This window comes from Gopherus evgoodei, chromosome 13, assembly GCF_007399415.2.
Source record: "Gopherus evgoodei ecotype Sinaloan lineage chromosome 13, rGopEvg1_v1.p, whole genome shotgun sequence".
Taxonomy (NCBI): domain Eukaryota; kingdom Metazoa; phylum Chordata; order Testudines; family Testudinidae; genus Gopherus; species Gopherus evgoodei.
In genome coordinates this window covers 17,540,049-17,552,527 of record NC_044334.1, presented here as the reverse complement: position 1 = coordinate 17,552,527, position 12,479 = coordinate 17,540,049, and the positions used below count along the sequence as shown (strand labels likewise).

The 12,479-nt window shown below is 45.9% G+C and overlaps 1 protein-coding gene, 1 non-coding gene and 1 pseudogene across 4 annotated transcripts; 2 read left to right on the top strand and 1 right to left on the bottom strand.

Annotated features, from left to right (window-relative positions):
• Positions 1 to 243: 243 nt before the first annotated feature.
• Positions 244 to 3,989, bottom strand: C13H22orf39 (chromosome 13 C22orf39 homolog). Of its 3 annotated transcripts, none has more exons than XM_030583093.1 (3): positions 3,827 to 3,989; positions 2,499 to 2,666; positions 244 to 1,063 (listed from the first exon to the last, which is right to left on the bottom strand). In XM_030583093.1, the coding sequence occupies exons 1-3, from the start codon at positions 3,974 to 3,976 to the stop codon at positions 938 to 940; spliced, it is 444 nt and encodes a 147-aa protein (XP_030438953.1). In that variant the 5' UTR covers positions 3,977 to 3,989; the 3' UTR covers positions 244 to 937. The 3 variants fall into 3 exon arrangements, with proteins under 3 accessions (XP_030438953.1, XP_030438955.1, XP_030438956.1); XM_030583095.1 differs by lacking the exon at positions 3,827 to 3,989 and adding an exon at positions 3,414 to 3,606; XM_030583096.1 differs by lacking the exon at positions 3,827 to 3,989 and adding an exon at positions 3,072 to 3,356.
• A 720-nt stretch (positions 3,990 to 4,709) lies between these two features.
• On the top strand, positions 4,710 to 4,825 carry LOC115661246. The gene has a single exon (XR_004003053.1). It is a non-coding gene; the product is annotated as a U5 spliceosomal RNA (small nuclear RNA).
• Positions 4,826 to 7,941: 3,116 nt separating this feature from the next.
• LOC115661256 lies at positions 7,942 to 8,116 on the top strand (annotated as a pseudogene).
• Positions 8,117 to 12,479: the final 4,363 nt, after the last annotated feature.

Here is a 12,479-nt window from a genome sequence, read left to right as displayed (position 1 = left end):
TATGCGATAAAGAAAAATTGTTAAAGCAATCATATGTCAGTCTACTGTACTGGGAAGATAACTGTCAATTTCTCCTTTAGCTCCAATTCAGGTTTTGTTGAGGTGCCTGTGTACAAATCAAGGGGAAAACAGATATGATATATATCACAAAAAAGTAAATATAGCTTTTCATACTGCATGGCTAATGTGATAAGAGATTCCATTTAACTAATTTGCTTAAAGCCATAAGACTTATCTTTGAAAGTCACTGAAGTCCTTATTTTTGTGATAACTTTTAAAGCTTTCACAAACATATTTAAGAACAAAAACAGCCTGAGAATAATTTTGCAGGGACAAACAGCTGGTATAGGTCAAGTTTATTTTCTGTTTGCTGCCCCATGCACTACTGTCATCCTTAACAGAGTGCTATCTGTACAAACTTTCTTTTTCAAATACCAGCTGCTTGGGCGGTCCTGATGACTCTAATCTCTATTGCAAATGGAGAGGGCTAGCTTGTTTTTTTAATTCCTCCTCTGGCTAATGTGGTCTTGGGCATGCCATAAATGGCAGCATGCTTAGCCCATGTGAAGGAAGTGAGGGGTGGGCTCTAATAGCAAGAGCAGCCAGGCTACATGAATGTGTGCTGCTTCAAAGCAACAGGCATTGTCCTTGTCTGGATGAATGGGAAAGGCAGAGGACTGTAGCAGACAAGAATTAAACTGAGCACCTGAACTATCCTTTTTAAATATTTACATCTCAGTAAGACATTTCTTAAACACCATTAAATGTACTCCAAAATAGGCATTAATGAGGTGAGGGACTGCTGTGAGCAGAAGTATAAGATGAGATGTCTCTCTCCTTTAGAGGCTACAGTCTTGTATCAGCATCACATGGCAGAAAAATAGCATTGGCCTCACATCTTCTGGTATATGAGGGCTAAATATGGTAGGTAGTCTCATTACTTTGGTTTATCTTGACCAAGAGGAAGGTACCAGTCCCTTGGTGGGCTTTTCCTCAGCTGCCACACTGGATCATACTTCTGTTTTTCCAGAATCCGGGCTCTTTCACTCTTGCATAGGGATTCCTGCAATGCATGACAATATAATACTCAGCATTAGCTACTCACACAACTCAAGTTACTTCTACCAATGATCTTTTTCAAGATACATATAAAAATTAATTTGTCGTACTAAAATGAAAGCAGCTTGGAATGGCAACAAAAGGAAAGGTCATAGCAGAAAATGTTTGCTATTAAAAGTTTTAAAGCATACACAGATAGCAAAAGGCCAAAAGTATGACTATTTCTGTACAAATAATTATCTTCAAAAGATTGTTACTTTTTATGGCAAAAACCCAAACCTTAAGGCCTACATTTTCAAAAGTAGCTATTGGTTTTGAATGCCTCAATTTTGGGGCATGTGGTGTCGATGCTTTCAAAGCACCTTGTTTTCAGACAGTTCTGGATGTCCACCCTCTTAAAATCAGGCCCCTCTACTGTATCAAGTTGGCAACACAATTGTTATTTTGAAATTTTAGGCTTAATGATTCTGATAAACAAAACTTTAATAGTAGCATTAACACCACTATGATCATTTATTTCTGCTTTAAAGGCATTCTATTAAGTTAGGGTATGTTTTTTCAAATTCTCTTTTCATTGGCAAGACAGCACAACTGAGGTTTCTAGGAGAGATTTGAATGATGCAAGGAATATAGAGAACTGATGTGAGGTTGTGAGCACAGGTGACAGAAGCATAAAAAAAGGCAGGCATTGGAGAAGGAAACAGGAAAATTAAGACCGACATTGTTCATGGAGTGGAAGGGAGAAGGCGGAGAACATGAAAGGTTCCAAAGTCAGAGCCGTATACTGTGATGAATGAATGATGGATGTTGGCTCTTAAAAGCAATGACAAAAATTTTAATTTGAAATAAGATAATGGGGAGCTAGTGGAGAGATCTGAAGAAGGGATGATACAGTCAAAACAACACGAAAGGAAAATGATTTTAGTGGCAACATTTTGTATGGATTAGCATGGGGAAGAAAGCGAGACATTTTTCCCTCTACAGTTTTGAAGAAAAGGTTATGGATTGAAAAGGACAATGGCAGGCAATTTAGGCTCAACATTTTATTATTTTTAAAGGATTTGTAAAATCTTATAATATTACAGTTGTTAGTCCCCTCTCCCAGAAACAAAACAAACCCAAGAGTTAAATGTACTAGAAAATTATCCAACATCTACATAGTGCCTCACAAACATAGAAAAGGCCTGTTCCCACCACTGACATAACTATTCTTCTATATATATTACACCAGCCTTGTGACATTCTTGCCCACTCAATTGTGGAAGTACTTTATATTGATAAATTAGAAAAAATCTGCTTGTTTTTCTTTACTGGGGTATGGGTGACTGAGTAGATTTTTTGTGGGGAAGGTTAATGCTGATGACCATGTTGCATGCATGATGCACAATTTATTTTTTATACCATTCTTAATACTGTCTTCAGTTTGGCATTCATCATACCTTAGCATCTGGACTTTTGCTTTTTTCCCACTTTCTGCAATTGCCATAGTCTATTTTCCACTGTTCACAGGAGGGAGCTTCTCCATACGTATAATAGTTATGGAATAAATTACGGATGCCCTTACAGTGTTTCCATTCAGACCAATAATCCTCGCATGTTCGTGGAGGCTGGTAAAATAGCAAAAAAATACATGAAGAAGACACCTGCAGGAGAAGAATCTTGATATTTGGCCTTAGTAGTAAGGAACAAGATATTTCTGAGTTTAAAAATGCCCCGTCTATGTTGTCATGGTGGGAAATCAAACCTGTCCCATTCATTTCTGCTGTCTTGATGGGGGTATTTTCCCCACACGCCGTCTCGGTGTATTGTGTTTTGCGATTAAATACTGTGCTGTTGTTACGTCTTTACTTCTCTAACTGGAACCAAGAGTCCGACTGTACAGAGGTTGGGACAAAGCGGCCCTGTCTGGTGAGGGTGTGCCATACGAACTATTGCATCACTAACAATTCAGTGGTAAACAGCTCAAGACTCTTTTTTTAAGGGACAGAATTTGGATACTAATATTCTTCTACCTTATCAGCTTCATCCTGAAACATGCAACAGGGAGTTTCCTACTGCTCGGAACACCTGAGCCAGTAGCCAGAGCGCAGGGCCCTGTTCTTGCAGCCTCTGCACGCTGGGGTAAGGCTCCTGCCCTCGCAGGAGGGGGCTGGCAGCACGCATGGAGGAGGTCAGGCGCCCGGGGACGGTATTAGCAGGAGTCCCGTGACCCCGCTGCAGGCCACCGCGCCCAGCTAGGCCGCTTAGAGACGGCGGGGGATGGCCTGGCCCAGGAGCGGACTCCTCCCCCCGCTGTCATGACCACTCGACGGGCGCCAGGCGGTGCGCGCGCCCTCGCTCCCCCCTTCACTCACCCTCCACGCGCCGCGGTCCGCCATGCCGCTACCCGGCACCGTGAGCCCAGCCCCGCACTGCGCTCATCGAACCAATCGGAGAAGGGTGAATGACGGACAGCTCAATCCCAGCCAATAGCCAGGGAGCGCGTAAAATTACGTTTTCCGGCAGCGTGTGGCCAGAAGGCCGAAACTGAGCCCGTTGTTGCCACGGCTACCTATGCTCCGCCCCTGGCTGGGCAAAGCCACTGAAGAGACAAGAGCGCCTCTGAGCGACACAGCGCTGAGCCACTCAGCGTCCTCCTGCCTCCGGCGCGCAACAAATAGGAGATTGGGCAACCTGGGCAGAGGTAGCATGATATGAAGTGTGAGCGCGCGGGCTGCGCCAGGGACAGATGCCATGTGCAGCCTTATTAAAACTATTCATTGTCTACCTCTTTGTCTAGCCCCAGAGCAGCGGGGCCCTGATCCTGGTCGGAGCTTCTCGGTGCAGCCAAAAATATTAAATAATAGTCATTATAATTTGCTGCCCCACTAACTGCAGTTCTTAGTCTGAGAACCCTGGGGGTAGACTGGGCAACCATTACTTGGGTGAGCACTTACGTGAGGAGCCCTAGTCAGGAATAAATGCTCAGTAACGTGACTAATGGTTGCAGAATCAGCCCCAAGAGACCATTTCCCGGAGCCTCAGATCCCGTTGCTGTACAAGCCGGCCGCTCTCTGCTGCCCGGGCGGGCTGTCCTGACCGCAGGGGGCGGGATCCCCAGCAGGCTCCGGGCAATGGCCGGTCCGGCCCTAGCAGCTCCGCGGCCCTTGCACCGGCCCTTTCCCGCGGGCAAACGGGAGCGAGCAGCGCCCCGAGCCCGGCTGCACCGCCCGAGGCGCAGAGCCCGGCACCCGCAGGCTCCCGGCCGGAGGCGTCTCCGCGCGGCCCCGGGTGCCCCGGGTAACCAGTGCGCGGGGCTGCGACCAGGCAGCTGCTGGGATCCCGGGGGCCGCCGCCCCGCCCGGAGCCGCGTCCCAGGGGCGGCAGCCGCAGCTCAGAGGCTGGGCTCCTCCTGCGCTCTCCGACCTCCCCCCCCCCCCGCGGCAATGCTAATTTCCATCCCCAGAATGCATTGCGCACCCTCAGCCGCGTCCCTGGCGCGCGGACCCGGTTTGGTCCCGGAGACCCTGGTTCGGAGGAGCAAAGGCGCGGTGTGATCGGGGGGTGCACCGGGCTGCAAACAGGCGGGGTCCAGGCCCCGGTCAGTGTGGTCACCGTGAGATGGTAAAGTGTGGCTCTTGGCCTGGCAGCACTTCTGCGGGGTGCGAGATATACTCTGGTTTCTCTTCAGATCGTATAAATCTTTCGCCTTTTACTAAAGATTTCCGTGGAGAGGAACATTTATGAGTTTCTACCCAATTTTTTGAGGCTTCACTTCGGTGAAGCTACCCAATGTTGTGAAAAAATAGAAAAAGATGATTCCTTTACATTGAGCGAACTGCTCTTTATTGTAGCAAGGGTTTTTTTTTATGGGTATTGGGGGGTATTAGAAAAACGTTAGTGTTTTTTGATTGTGTCAGATTCTGCTATATAAAATATAATTAACGTTTAATGTGTTTGTAAGCTTATTTTCTAAATGTGGTGTATTTTGTACTCTATATTACTGTTAGGTTGATCATGTTTTCTTTAGTATTAATTATTTACTAACACAATGCTTGTGTAACTAATAACTTGCACATCTATTTTAAATGATGCATTGTTTCATTTCCAAGTTAAGGATTTAGAATATTAACTAATCACTATCTCCTAGGCACAGAATTTAACTCTAGTTGCATGTTTTCTGTTATTTAATGGTGGAAAAAAATATTCATATTGGCCTAAATCAGGGGTCTCAAATGCCCAGCCTGCAGGCCAGCTGCGGCTCGCAAATCTCCCTAATGTGGCCAGTGGGACTCCAGCACTTTTGGGGCTGGGTTTCTCCCTTGGCCCCACCTGCTGCCCGCTGGCACTCCCCAGGGGATTTACAATGGCCCAGGGCCCAGGCAGTGCAGCATTTGCCTGATCAGTCCAGGTGTCTGCCGGCCCCTCCCTATGGCCCCAGGATGGGGTGGGTCTGTGCCTCTGTGCGGTGACCCTGCCCCGAGCACCCCTGCAGCCAATAGGAAGCTGCAGGGGCATTGCCTTGGGGCAGCAAGGCATGGAGTCCCTCCAGCCTGCCCCACCTTGGAGTGCCAGGTAAGTGCAGCAGCCCCCAACCCCATCCCAGAGCCTACACCCACATCCCCTCAGCACATATCTCCTCCTGCCCCCCTCCTCAATCCTGCACCCCCACCACCTCCTCCTGCACCCCTGCCCCAGCCCAGAGCCTGCACCCAGCACCCAAACTCCCTCCGAGACTCCTGTCCCTTACCCCTTCTGCACTCAAACTTCCTCCCAGAGCCTTAAGTAGGTAGGGGGCGGAGTTTTGGGGGAAGGAGTTTTGGGGGCAGTCTGTGGGTGGCATGAGTGACGTTATTGGCCCGCTGGGAGGATTTGAGTACTGGCACTGGCCCTAAGGTAAATTGAGTTTGAGACTCCTGGCCTAAATTATGTTATGCAGAAATCACAATGAATTCTTTGACTCCAGATTTCCCTGTGAGAACATCAAAACTGCCATACTGGTCACACCAATGGTTGATCTAGCCTAGTATCCTGTCTCTGATCATGGCCAGTACCAGAGCTTCAGAGGGAGTGTGCAGAACAGGGCAGTTGGAGTGTTCCCCTGTCTTCCCCCTCCCAGTCTCCGTAGTCAGAGGTTTAGGGTAGCCTCAAGCATGGTGTTGTATCCCTGGCCATCTTGGCTAATAGCCTGTCCTCCATTAACTTATCTAGTTCTTATCGGAACCCAGTTATACTTTTGGCCATCAGAACAAACCATGGCAATGAGTCCCAAGGGTCAATTTAATTGCATGAAGGCCCCTCTCCCTCTGTTTTGTTTCTTTGTTTTTTTATATTATGGGAAAAGGTGAATAATACTTCTCTACTCACTTTTTCTACACCTTTCAGCATGTTATAGACGTCTATGAGATTCCTCTTTAGTTGCCTCTTCTCTAAACTGAACAGCACTAATGTTTTTAGTCTCTCCTCATATGGAAGCCATTCCATGCTCTTCATCATCATTGCTCCCCTGCTCTGAATGTTTTCCAGTTCCATTATACCCTTTTTCAGGCGGGGCCACCAGAACTGGGCACAGTATTCAAGGTGTGGGTGCACCAACGATTATATAGTGGCATTTTGATATTTTCTCTTATTTTTCTATCCCTTTCCTGATAGTTACTAGCATTCTGTTAGCCTATTTGACTGCTGCTGTGCATTGAGCTGAAGTTTTCAGAGAATTATCCATGGTGACTCCAAGATCTCTTTCTTGAGTGGTTAACAGCTAATTCAGAACACATCATTTTATATGTGTAGTTGGGATTATTTTTTTCCAATGTGCATCACTTTGCATTTCTCAACATTGAATTTAATCGGCCAGTTTGTTGCCCACATTTGTGACATTCCCTGCAATGCTTTGCAGTCAGCGTCGGACGGGACTGTTTTGAATAATTTTGTGTTATCTGTAAACTTTTCCTCTTCACTGTTCACTCTCGTTTCCAGATCATTTATTAATATGTTGAACAGCACAGATCCCAGTGCAGGTACAAGCTGTACTTATACTGATTGGTTGATTTTAGATCTTTAACTTTGATTGGTAGCTGAGAAGATGGTAAATTGGACAAAAAAAGCCTCAACAAACCTCTTCGTGTCCTTGTTATTTCCTGACTTCTTTATAAATTTCCTTTTCCTTATTTCCCAGTTTATATGCCAGTTTTGGGTGCTAGCAGGGGGACCTGACGGGCTCCTTATTTTTTTAATTCTTTCGGATGCATTGAACTTGCTAGGGCAGCGTTAGATTCTGGGTGCTGAGGTGTCTCAGCTTTATTTCTGTTTCTTAGCTCTTTGGGGAAATCAATTATTGGTCTGACAATGCATGATCCCTGCACTAGGAGTTGGGTAATGAGGCCGTAAACCTTGGAAAATCACTGACAATCAAATGAAACCTGAAGTCAATAGAAGACCCTGAAAGGCCCTTGGGGAGTTGAGTGCAAGTTGAGGAAGCATGACGTTGAGGAAGACTTTCCTACACAGCTTCCCTCTCAATTCTTGTTTTCCTGAGTTGAGTGAAAAAGTCAGGAATCAGCTCTACCCAATGTGCAGTGGTTAGACAAGAAACAGCAAGGGACTGAACTGGTAATGAGTGAAACTGCAAATATCTTACATATGCCTGATGATTGTATGTTTGAGATTGATATGTGGGAGCAGAAAAGATCATTGGAGCTGCGATATAGCACTTGCCTATGTTTTCTTTGAACTGTTTTGCTGTAAGAGTTAACAGTGAGAGATTGCTAGTCACAGGTCAGTGGGTGGGTTTATGCAAATTAGGAGTGTGTGGTGACAGCCAGGGAAACCTGCAGCAGCTTGTCATGGTGAAGTGGAAAGCTTTGGGGGTGGTGTGGTGGTGGTGAAGCATGCCAGCTTTTCAGTATTGCTTCTCTGCTATTCTTGTCTGAGATCAAGTGGAGGTTCTGCTTTTATCAGTTGTTCTTTATTTGAGAACTGTATATTAAATTGATTTTTAATTAGGTAGAATAGCAGCTTGCTCTGTCCACCATGTGCATCACCCTGATACTACAGTACTTCTGGGAATGGTACATCTCCTTTTGACCAAATATTTTGGTTAAAAAAATAGAAAGAATTTCACTGCGGGGAGGTTGTTTTTGTTTGGCTTCTTTGAAGTAGCTGTTTACAGTAGTTGAAATGCATTGGTTTGTTTATGATGAAATGTAGTTAGTTTCTTGTAGTGTACAGTGAGTCTATAGATGTGAGTTTCTTTGTTTTACTGGAGACTTGTTTAAAAAGCTGGGGTTTTACTTTCTGCTATGAATCCTTTTGACAATGTGAGGAATTAATGCTTTCCAGACTTGAGGGTCTGTGGGGGAATTTTTCTTTATTTTTGTTGTTTGTAATATTGACTCTCAGGTATATAAATAACTGTCTGAGTTACATAGACTTTTCCCCACCCAGCACATGCTCCATGTATCTTGATTTGTAAAACCAAGTGAAGGCACTAGGTGTCGTGCTGCACCCAGCACACAGGGGTCCCAGTCCTGATGAGATTTTTTTCAAACATACTGTAATGTCAATTCTAAATAATAATCCTTATTGGTGTTGCCAACCCTCACCATTGGAAATCATGAGTAACCCCCCCACCCAAAACCATGAGATTGGCTTAAAAATCATGAGGATTTTTGTTTTTTAATGTCACATGGGTTCTCTTCATTTCCCTTCTGGTTTCTGAGCCTTTAAGGTGCTCTCAGGTCCCATTTACTTTTACTCTACAACTGGGCAAGCTAGAAACTTATCTTTCTAGTACAGCCAGAGCCCCAGAGAGCAGGAGCCCGGGCACCTGGGGCTGGCAGGCAGCGGAGCTCCTCACAGTTGTATGTTCTATACGGAGATTTCACCAACCAAGTATCAAGTGTGAACTCCTCAGGCTCTAAAACAGCCTTGACATGGAGTCACAGACAGTCCCCTTGTGCACGCTGGTCTATCTTGGCACCCAGGTGAGCTTTCCTTTGTGACAGATGGGGCCTTACATTAAAAACCACAGTATTCAGGTCATTCCCGGTCACTCCTCTGCGTCAGTTGCACCTCAGATCTCAAATTGAAGACAACGCTCATAGGCAATCCTATAATAAACTAACTAACTAGTTATTAACTAGGAAAAGAAATAAGAAACTTATTTACCAAGTTAAAGCAGGTAAACATACACACAAATGAAGCCTTATTTTGATGAGATTGCTTTTTGATGTAAAAAAATACAATGATTTCAGGAATTTTATCATAAGTTAATGAGGTTTATTGTCCGTGCAGAAAATGAAAGGAACAAAGTTTGTGCTCGAAGATTTCCCTTGTTTTGGGTAGATCTTTTTAGAAAATTAGATAGCATAACTGATGCTGCTGAAAGGCCTTGTTAAAAAACTATTTATTTTTGAATGAGATGGTAGGTAATATCTGACATTAGTTCTAGAATTCATGGCTGAGAAGTTCTGGGCAAACAGCTTGGCGAGTGGATTCAAACTGAAGCACGGATATTGCAGAGACTTCCATTTCTGCCAAAGCGATAGCCACAGCAGCTCATCTATTTGTCTAGTGTAGCAACTTTGTGAAGTTGCTACACTACTTACTCCATTTATCTTTTACTCCTGAGGGAATTCTGGGCTACTGCTTGCATGCATAATTAATGAGCCATGCGTATTTTTTTATTTTTTTCCACTGAAAAAAGCTTCTGCCAAAATGTTATTGCAGTTCCACCTTTTTCCCACCAGAGGGCACTGTGGCGATCAAAGAAAGCAGCAGCTCCAGGCCAGCTAAGGAAGAGAGAGCCTGCATTCTTCACATTGCCTGTTAGGCCAGGTCAGGAGACAGACAGCATGGGGTGTTGGGGGTGTGTGTGTCAGACTGGGGCTCTTAAGGGCTAGTGGGGGAGGATAGATTTGGTAGGGGCTGAATGGGATTGGAGGCACAGGGCCACAGAGAGGAGGGAAGTGCAGGGCCACGTGGTGATGGGGAAGGGGTGCAGAGCTACATAGGAACGGGGTGGCTGGGTGGGGGCAAAGAGACACATGGGGGAGGGGGCACAGGGATCATGGGGACAGAGTGGCTGGGTGGGGGCACATAGACACAGGGGCACATAGGGAAAGGAGTGTGGCTGGGTGGAGGCAAAGAGACACATGGGGACGGGGGGAAGGGGTGCAGGGCCATATGGGGATGGGGAATTGCTGTCTGAGTAGGGGTGGAGGGACCTTTGTGGACAGGGGGTTCAAGGACACATGGGGGTGCTGGGACACATGGGGACAGGGCATATGGGACTGACTGAATGGGAGTTGCTAAGGGTCAGCCAGGGTCTGCATGGAGAAGCTCCATAAAAATCCCTCCCCTGCCCCCCAAAAAAACGTGTTCCAAACTTTTTTCACCCAAACCCAACAACCCTCCAAGTTCACACCCAGGCTCCTTCCCAGCAATTTACTTCCCTCTCCTTTTAGCTCCTCTGTTACCCCAGATTCCTCCAAGGCTTTGCACTGCTTCTGAGGAGTGTGGGAAATACGGTTCTGTATTATAGTTTAAAGGAATTATTACTCAAAGTTCTGTATTAATATACCTAGTAAGGAATCTGTTTGTCAAAAAACATTTCCTGTGTCTTTTTTGTTGTCTGCATTGTTATAGACATACTTGCTGACAGGTATTTTGAAATAAATGTCCAAAAATAATTGAAATTGGTGTGATTACATTGTGTATTTTGACAATTAATGTATGCAGAATTTTAAAATATTGTGCATAGAATTTATTTTTTTGTTGCAGAATTGTTAATTTATTGGCACAGAATTCCCCCAGGAATAAGTTCTGTTTCATGCAGGTGCAGTGGCAGGTTTTCAGTGGACCCCTGGTTAGACTGAAGTTTGGATGTTCCTGTATTTTTATGCAGCACCCATTGTCATGGCCACTGAGTCCCATAACAACAACTAACAAAAATGGCACACTCCCCTAGCCAGGCACTTTACATTGAGAGGTCTGCTTTGCCGCTCCATTTAAGCCATGAGAAATAACTAAAGCTATACCTTGCAGCTCTCCAGGTGTGGGTGCTGGCAGAACAACAAAAGCAGTGAATGCCCCCTGGTGAGTGGTGAATTCCCTGCAATCAGTCCTGGAAAATCCAACAAGAACTGGGGGTAAGAGCAGCAGCCCTCCTCCACTGGGATCACTCAGAGGGATAGAAGGATCTCACCATTAAAAGGGTCTAAAGCCAAACGGTGTCCTTTGGATGGTGGTTTGTAGACTTCTTATAAACGCATTCCTCAACTTATTGCAACTCACATTCACAAAGCCACAAAAGGATGTAAACATTATACAAATAGTTCTCCAGTGGCAGCACACCACTGTTACAAGGCTCAGACTTCCCTTCATTATAGTTGCTCCTGCTTTTAAGTGCATAGCTAAAGTATCTGCTGCAAGAACAGCAAGGATGATCAAAAGGGGAGTTACACTTAGGGTGTGTCTTCACTACCAGCCGGATTGGCGGGCAGCGATTGATCCAGCGGGGATTGATTTATCGTGTCTAGTCTAGACACGATAAATCGATCACCAAGCGCTCTCCCGTCAACTCCTCTACTCCAGCTCGGCGTAGTGAAGACACCACGGTAAGTCGATATAAGTACGTCGACTCCAGCTACGTTATTCATGTAGTTGAAGTTGCGTAACTTAGATCAATTTCCTCCCCACCCCGTGTAGACCAGGCCTAAAAGTTGGGAAACAGCAAGTGCATTTGTATGACTATATAACGGACAGGAAGTGGCAAGTAGTGCTTAGAACAGGGCTGGGGAGTTAGGATACCTGTACCATTGACTTGCTGTGTGATCTTGTCAGTCACTTTTGAGCTCTCTGCTGCCATTTCCCATCTCTACAGTGAAAAAAAAATTCTGACCTATCCACAGCTAGGTCTAGCCCTAGATATTGTAAGGCCTTCTCCAAAGTAACACATGCAAGGAGTCATCTAGCATCCTCTGCCAGTTGTTGCCATGGCTACCTATGCTCTGCCTCTGGCTGGGCAAAGTCAGTGGAGAGACAAGAGCTGGTCTGAGTGACACAGCGCTGAGCCACTCAGCATCCTCCTGCCTCTGGCGTGGAACAAACAGGAGATTGGGCAACCTGGGCAGAGGTAGAATGGTGCAAAGTGTGAGCATGCTGTGCCAGGGACAGATGCCATGTGCTGCTCTCAGCAGCGCGTGCACGTTACCAACACAGTGCCTGTGGCAGGCGATGCCGTGTGCATTTGTATGTGTCGTGTGGGAGGAGCTGAGATCGGGGAGGGATGTTAATCTGTTAACACTGGGAAAACTCTGCCTGCGGGAATGAAGAGTGCCCCCGTGACCAGGCTCTGGGTGAGAGGGGGCACTCCGGGTGGCTGAGGATGCATTTCTTCCCAGAAGTGGCTACACAGCCCACAAGTCAGCCGTGGACCTGTG